At 52.1% G+C, this 7698-nt stretch overlaps 1 protein-coding gene across 1 annotated transcript; it reads right to left on the reverse strand.

Annotated features, from left to right (window-relative positions):
- Positions 1 to 788: 788 nt before the first annotated feature.
- Positions 789 to 4266, reverse strand: LOC104505004 (zona pellucida sperm-binding protein 3-like). Its single transcript, XM_010154116.1, has 9 exons — positions 3865 to 4266; positions 2884 to 3002; positions 2703 to 2806; positions 2305 to 2482; positions 2042 to 2162; positions 1557 to 1648; positions 1233 to 1375; positions 980 to 1075; positions 789 to 889 (listed from the first exon to the last, which is right to left on the reverse strand). Exons 1-9 carry the CDS (start codon positions 4264 to 4266, stop codon positions 789 to 791), a joined length of 1356 nt encoding a protein of 451 aa, XP_010152418.1.
- Between the last annotated feature and the right edge of the window lie 3432 nt (positions 4267 to 7698).

Consider the following 7698-nt stretch of genomic DNA (forward strand, 5'->3'; position numbering starts at 1 on the left):
TGGAGCAGGAACATCTTGGTCTTATGGCTGCTGTGCTGAGCAGAGGAGCCAAAGTTTCATAGCAATGAGAGGAGAAAAAAAAAATTCAGATGAGACTTAGGCATGTCAGAAAACCTCTAGAAAGAGGGGGAAAATTGGGGGCAGAAATTCCAGTCCCTGCCCCAAGGACTGTTTACACATAGTTATACGTAACAAGCCTTGGCTGAAATGTATAAACAGTCCTTGGGGCAGGGACTGGAATTCCTGTCTCAGTCTGTCCCAGGAAGAGCCCAACCCATCAGCTCCAAAATTCATGCTCCCTTCCTTACCCAGAAAAGCTTGATTTCTCTCCCAGAAACAGCTTCAGGCAGGAAGAAAGCAGTCCAAGCTTTATTAAACCCTTACTGCCCCTTGGCTTCTTGACTAAGGGGGTGCCTGTGTGGGGCAGACTCAAGTAGTACCACATAAAAGGTAAAATATTTTGAGTCTAAACACAACTCCATGATTCTACAGACAAGCAAACAGAACATCTGGGTGATGAATTTTTTTGCACAGTTCCCACATAGGTGCCCTGGGAGAAGTTCATGGAGGTAAGACTGTACAAAGCCCTGCTGAGGACAGGGATTTGGGACAATGAGATGCTCAAGTTGGGTTTAGGGAGGCAAGGCAGTACAGTTAAAGTCAGCATGAAGACTCAATTTCTCTGTCTGTTAAGGAAGGCTTTTCCACTCCCCTCCCACTCCCCACGCCTCTCAGTCCTTCAATTTATTTTTTTAATGGGATAGACTATAAGAGTTGAAACAAGTGAATTAAATGGGGTTGCTGGGTTTCCGGCAGACAGTCAGAGCTCCTAGAACAGCAAGGATCAGGATGATCAAACCAGCAAATGCAGCCAGCCCCAATACCATCCACAAGCGATCTGCATCTAGGAAGTAGTAAGGAAGTGGTTATGGCCAGAGCCAGGACATGCCACACAAACCATTCCCCTTCCCTGGGTTTGCCCTACCTTGTGAAGACATCCTTCTAACTGGATGATTCTGCCAGCTGTGGATGAAGAGAGGTCCAACCACAACATCTGTTTCTTTCACCAAGGGATCTGGAAGGGAGGACCAGCACTCAAACTTATCTGAGCATCTAGCTCTCCCAAGTCTTGGATTAGCACTGAAAAGCCAACAGGTAGTGAGGCAGCTCCAGCCACCCACCTCTAAGTTACCATGGTGGTGACAGAGACCAAGAGGCACACCAAGACATACCAAGCTGGGAGGGCAGTTCTCTCCGGGCACGTCCTCCTTGCCACTGGGAGGGAGCATGGAGCCTCCTGGAGTGCCTGGCCAAGCCACAGCTCCTCATCTCGCAGCAGGAGCAGACATCCCGGGTGCCTTCCACTGGAGCCCAGCTAGAAGAGAGCCTGATCACTAGCCCACCCTAGGGTAGGAATCCCTCACATGCTTTGGGGTCTCCTAGGAGGGACTAAAGCCCTCCCACCCAAGTGGCCAATCCCACCTTCCTGGAAGATGACACCAGGTGAGAAGCCCAAGCTCTTCACCCTTGGGTAAGCTGCTGTTCTAGCTACTCACAGGCTGCTGGCTTTGTTGAAGGAGCAAGCCTTGTTCAGAGGGTCTGGAGCTTGGTCAGCTGGGGAGACCTTCAGGTGGCAGGTGATGTAGATCTGGGGAGACCAGGCAAAGCAGAGGGGTTAGGCTGTTATTTACCTTTATGGTTTTTCCCATGCACCATGACGTTGGTCTCCAATGGGACCATCAACTCTCCAAGGCAGCTCAAAGCCCCTCTGCTTCATTCAGGCCACTTAAAGATTCAGCTATTGAAGCTCATCTGAACCATTTGTCTCAACCAGTATCAGAACTGGTCTCCAAGGAAGAGCCTTGGCTCACAGGGCCATGATCCAGAAGCAGTAATACAGGGTGATGTCATTCATACATTGCTATGAGGCAGGTACTGTGGGAATGTAGTTCTAGACAAAAAACTACATTTAATTTCTTAATGGAGTGAGGCTGTAGCCCCATCTAGACATGAAACTTAATTTGCTTTAGGAAGGATTTACCATACTGCTGGAATCTCCTGCAAACTTGAACGCATCTACTGCAAACTGAAGCACATCTTGCCTGGGTCTTGGGGATATAAAAGCCGAGGTGGCATCATCCAGCTGCCCATCCACCAGGCACCTAGACATAAAAGTAAAGGCCAGCAGGATCCCACTGTCAGCCACCCAAAACCTGCAGAAAGACAGCTCTAAATAAGGGCACTTACCCACTGAAGTCAATGAAAGCAAAGACAGCTCTAAATAAGGGCACAGCCAGCTCTTACCCACTGAAGTCAATGAAAGCATACTGGGGAGAAGAGCTCCTGTCTGGGGTTGGGGTGGCCACACAGCTGTCCACAAAGAGCCTCAGAGGTGCATGGTTCTGCGTGTTGACACCAGCTTGGAAATGGAGGACATCTCCCAGCTGAAATATGGTGGAGAGTCTCTCGGCACTCCAGTCATCTGGAAAGAGAGGTCACCAAACACTCAGGAATAGGAAGGCAGCTGGCTCCTTGTACTTCACTGCTTCCCACCAAGGAAACCCCACCTGACAAGGCCCTGGGTACTCACCTATGCACTGAACCCAGTCTGCTCCAGGAGCACTGGGCAATACCAGCATCTAGCAGAAGTGTGGCCACCTCAGGGTGCCCAGCACCAGAGGACACCCTCACTCAAAACTTACCATTCATGAGGCGCAGGGAGAAGGGCAGCTTCTCCTCAGAGGACAGGGTGGAGTGGAAGGGCACCCACGTGGGCCTGATGCCATTGCTGCTCACGTTGTCCCTCCTGAGGAAGAGATGACCAGAGGTAAATTCTCTGTGCCAACAGAAGGGCTTGCCTGGTTCTCACGTGCATTGGCTCACCTTGGGTAGTGGCACTTGATAGGAACCATCGCAGGGCTGGTGCGGATGATGACAGGGTTGCCAGTAGGAACTGGGTTGTAATTTAAACTCATGCTGTAGACTAGCACATCAGGGGTCATCTAGGGAAAGATTATCCAGTCATTAAGAACCCTGTTCTTTTGGTCACACACACAAAGCAGCACATTTAAGCCTGGAGACTCAGTGCAGAGATGTTTCTTTTTGTCCTCAGCCAGTAGCATTTGCGCTGGAGGCAGGTAAACAGCATTCATGATGCTACAAGGATGCTTGGGGCTGGGAGTCTGCTCCATCCTGTCCCAGTACAAGCTCTGGTCACAGCAGAGCTAGATGTAGAGGTGCTCAAGCTGATCTCTTCCTCTAGTTTCCATGCCTCAGAACAACAGACAGGAAGTTCTGTCCCCCAGGATAGCAGAGGGCGACTTCTGCTCAGAGGGATTTAATGAAGATATCTGCTGGCTAGAATTATGGGACACACAAACACACTTGCTCACTCCCACAACCCCAAGGCTCTTTCAGGAGAAAGAGATAATTTCAAATTTAGGTTTTCTGTGAAGTAGCTTCATGATACGCTCAAGCAGCAGTAAGGAGCGCCAAGATGCCTCCCAAGGTAAGCATCCACTGCTGGCTTGCTGCAGTGGCTCCCAGCACCTCTGGGCTCCACCCTGGAGGTGGCAGTAATAACATGAATAGTCCTGGAAGGTTTAGATACCTCTGTATTCAGCAGAAAACCCTAATTCCTCTGCCTCTTCTATACCTTTTCCTGATCACACAGCCCCAGAGCTAGCCCCAGACAAGGCAGCACAGCTTTTGCTGTGCTTGGAAAGCAGACAGATGTTCAGCCTCTAGGAAAGGCTTCAGTGCATTTCCCTAAGCCAACCCCCACAACCCCTCAGCATCTCAAGAGGCAGAACCTCCCCTCTCTCACACACACACCCCTATCCCACCCCTGGGCTCCAGCCTTACCCTGAGGGTGCTGCCACACTCGTGCAGTCCAACCATAAAGGTCACCGTGCTCTCAGCCGTGCTCCAGACTGCAGGCGGGCAGGCAGCTGAGCCCAGGGTCAACTCTGCGGCCTTGACCAAGCGTCCCGTGCCAAAGAGGTCCCTGTGCACCGTGACCACCATCTGTGCCTCCTGGCACTGCACAGTCACAGGGTGCAGTGGGGCAGCAGCCTGGAGCTGGGAGACATCCACCCATGCCCAGGGAGAGGGCTGGGAGAAGGCACGAGACTGCCCCAAGGAAGGATTCTCTCCATATCTCCATAGCTCTGCCTCCCCTCTAAGGAAGCCCCAGGGACTGTAAGCAACCACCTCCTCAAAAACCCAGCAGAAAAGAGCAAACCCCAGGCAGCTTGCAGACCTCATCCTGCCTACCAGGGTCCAGCACAAAGAGCAACTGCTGCCCAGGGGCCTTTTAGAGCCCACACCTCCTGCAGCCACTCCCACTCCAGGTGGTGCTTGACACACTTCCCATAATGGCAAATGGCAACAGGTGAGAGCACCCACTTCCCTGGGGAACCCATCCTGGTGGGCTCTAATGAGCTAATGAGGTGCTGGATTGTTGATGGGAGAGATGCTGAGTTTGCTGTGTCAATTGCAGCTTTTTCCCATTTTTTGTTAACAACCAGCTCTGTAAGATCCAGAGAGATGTGTCCCACCTCCAGGCCATATGTCCAGCAGGGTTGCTGGGGGATGGCAGGGGTGTGTGTGACACTTTCCCAAGGCAAACCCACTCTTCAGCTGCCTACACTTGTCCCTGTCCCCAGCTCCTTTAAGGTGGTTGATGATTCTCACGGACCTGCTCATGTCCAGGGCAACTGGGGATTTCCAGAATGTGAGTGACTCATGGCCAGCTCTTCTCTACCGAGCAACAATTGATTTTTTAAAGGAAGAAGAAGAAATTTGAACTTGGATTAGGTGGAAGAATAAAAGGAAAAAGAGAAATTGTGGAGGATATCCCCATCAGTCACCCTGAACAACATCCCTGCTCCTGCAGGACCGTACTCCACACAGTGGCACCCACACTGGTGCTGCCACCAGTATTCCCTTGCGTTTCCCAGGATTTTAGCAAAAGGGGGGAAAATGCTTGTGTAACTGTTTCCTGAACTGACTTGTTTCCTGGAACCACCGGCTTCCTGGGCAGGACTGGTGTTGAAATGAGTGGTAGTAAAATAATGAATAGAATAATCCTTATCAGGAATAATATTAGAGCTAATGGGTGTTAGAAATAACATTTATTTCTAATAATTATTAGAATTATTAGACATGTGGCAAAACAGTCCCCATGTTGTCTGGGCAGTCTATCCCTTCCTGGGATGATTCAGCAGCAGATTGTCTCCACCGTGATCCCCAGAGGGAGGAGGACCAGGGCAGGTTGACCGAGTTGAATCACCCTGAAAGCCTCCTCGTGTCTGGTTAGAGGCTGTAAATCAGGAGGAAAAGCAGTCTGTGTGCTGAAGTGACACCAGGGAGGAGCACAACTCCAGACGGGAGTCCTTGTATGGGGTTTTAGGGACAGTACAAGGAGGGTGTTTGCTTTGTCTCTACCTCTGGATGAACACTGATGTGCTCATTGTTTTGCTTGTGCATGCTGGTGAGGACCAACTGAGATGGTCTCTCCACCTACCACCATCATCTGATTTTTTTCATTTTGTAGAGAAGAGGATGGGGAAGGGAAGGAGGATTGGACAAGGAAGAAAGGCAGAATTAGTTTCTTATTCAGTAGTAAAATAAAACATTGATTGTGTTGCTCAGCCTCTACCAGCCTTCACCACTGATGGCAGCTGGGGGACTGACTCATCTTTTCACCTATCCCCACGTCTTAACCTCGTGAGAGTGTTCTGTGGCTGGAGCTGGGACAGCTTCTGAAAGAAGAAAAACACAGCCAGCTGAGAGGAGGGTGAGCAATGCTGGAGACAGCTGAAAGCAGCAAGAAAAGACTCCGCAGAAGGTACAGGTGGCTCTGGGGCCACCTCCTTGGAGGGTCACCTCTTGGAGGTACTTCTGAGGCCAAAATCCATCAGTGAGTTTGCAGGCTGGGCTGGAGAGGTGCCCCACTCTGCCCGTCTACCCACCAGCACATTCACCCATCCTTCCAGTACAGCCTTTCCTCCAGCTCTCCCGTATAGGTCTGCTGCCCTCCCACCCATCCCAGACCCATAAACCAGGTGACACGTGGCAGGATGGAAAGTAGGATCACACCGTTCCCAAGCAAGTTATTGCCATGCAGTGGTGAGGGCTTGTTCACAGTGGAGATGCTGCCTTCCCAAACCCAGAAAAAGACCAATGCACCAATCATGCCAGGAGGATTTATTGACACAGCAAGGTGAGATGGAGAACCTGGACTCCTTAGGGAACTTTAAAGGGTTTTCCAAGCAGCTGCAGTCTGTGGTAAACGTTCTGGTTCGCAGACCCTCACTTCTTCCTCCGCTTCCGCAGTCTGGTGGTGGACTTCTCACCACATTTGCTCCTGGTCGGGTGCCTTGATTTGTGGCATTCCCCCTCGGTGGCTGGGCTGGGGGACTCTGAGCACACTGGGCTGGCAGAAGGGACAGCAGGAGGGGGTCTGCTGGGGGAAGAGGCCGTGACAGTTGCTGGGGCCAGTGGTTCATGCTCCTGTGAGGTTCTGAAAGGGAATAACTCCAACACATTGGAGGGCAGCAATGGCCAGTTCACGTCTGTGGGGAGGGGGTCCCATGGGCTAGCCAAGGGCTGCTGCAAGGGTCCCATGGCAGAGGCAATGGTGGCCAGGGAGCAGGACATGGCCTGGATATCTCGGGTCATGGACACCAGGTGCCTGTTTGCCCTGCACTGAGCTCGCAGGAGGTGATCGCTGATCTTCAGGAGCTTGTCCACCTGCTGCACGTTGGACCTGGACCAGCCACTGAAATCTTCCTGCAGGGAGGCCAGGGAGTCCTGGATGCTCCTGGGAAGAGGCACAGTGTCCCCATGGGCTGAACCCAAGTCTTCCTCTGCTTCTTCATCTCTCTGCATCAGCAGGGCTGGAGGTGTGGGTTGGATGGGGGACATGTCTCCTCCCTGGTCTGGACACACATGTCCTCTGCTGCTGGAGGGGTTTGACACAGGGTCACAGGGCTGGGGGTGGGCAGGCAGCCCCACTGGGAGACCTCCATGCAGTTGGCAATGCTCCCCGTGAGGCTCAAGATCGAGGATCACAGTGGTCTCATTTTCAGTCAGGGAGTCGTGCTGGGGGGCAGAGGTACCTGTTGTTGGAAGGGGGGCTGAAGGGAGCAGGGAGGGAGAATCAGAGCTCAGAGGGTCCTCCCAGCCTGCCTCACTGGGGTGGAGAGGAACAATGCCTACCATGTGATGGAGATGCAAGGAGTGGGGTGGGAGGCCACTTATCCCCAAGAAATCCCAAGCTCTATCTAGGACATTACCTCTGGTCTCTTCTATGGACTGACCATAGCCCAGGAGATTGCCCTGGGGACATAAGTGGTGTAAGCCCTCAGCAGGCCAAGGAGGACACTGGTCATAGCACACGTCTGAAGACAGCAGCAGGGGGATGGAGCAGAAAAACCCACACAGTCTCTTCCTTCCATTGCTTCCCCCTCCATTTTCTGGAATGATGCTACCACCTTCTGACCAAACCTGGATCCTCCAGCACCACGGAGGATCTGCATCTCTGCACACATCACAGATGCCAAAGCCTTCACCATTCCCGAAACACCAGTATCTCTGCCACAGCGCTGCTGTGGAAGAGCTGGGGGAAGAACTGGCCAAACCCAGGGACCTTTTGTCATCCCCATCAGGGAATGTTCTCAGGGAACATTTCAC

Source organism: Eurypyga helias, unplaced genomic scaffold (genome assembly GCF_000690775.1).
Source record: "Eurypyga helias isolate BGI_N326 unplaced genomic scaffold, ASM69077v1 scaffold29506, whole genome shotgun sequence".
Classification (NCBI taxonomy): Eukaryota; Metazoa; Chordata; class Aves; order Eurypygiformes; family Eurypygidae; genus Eurypyga; species Eurypyga helias.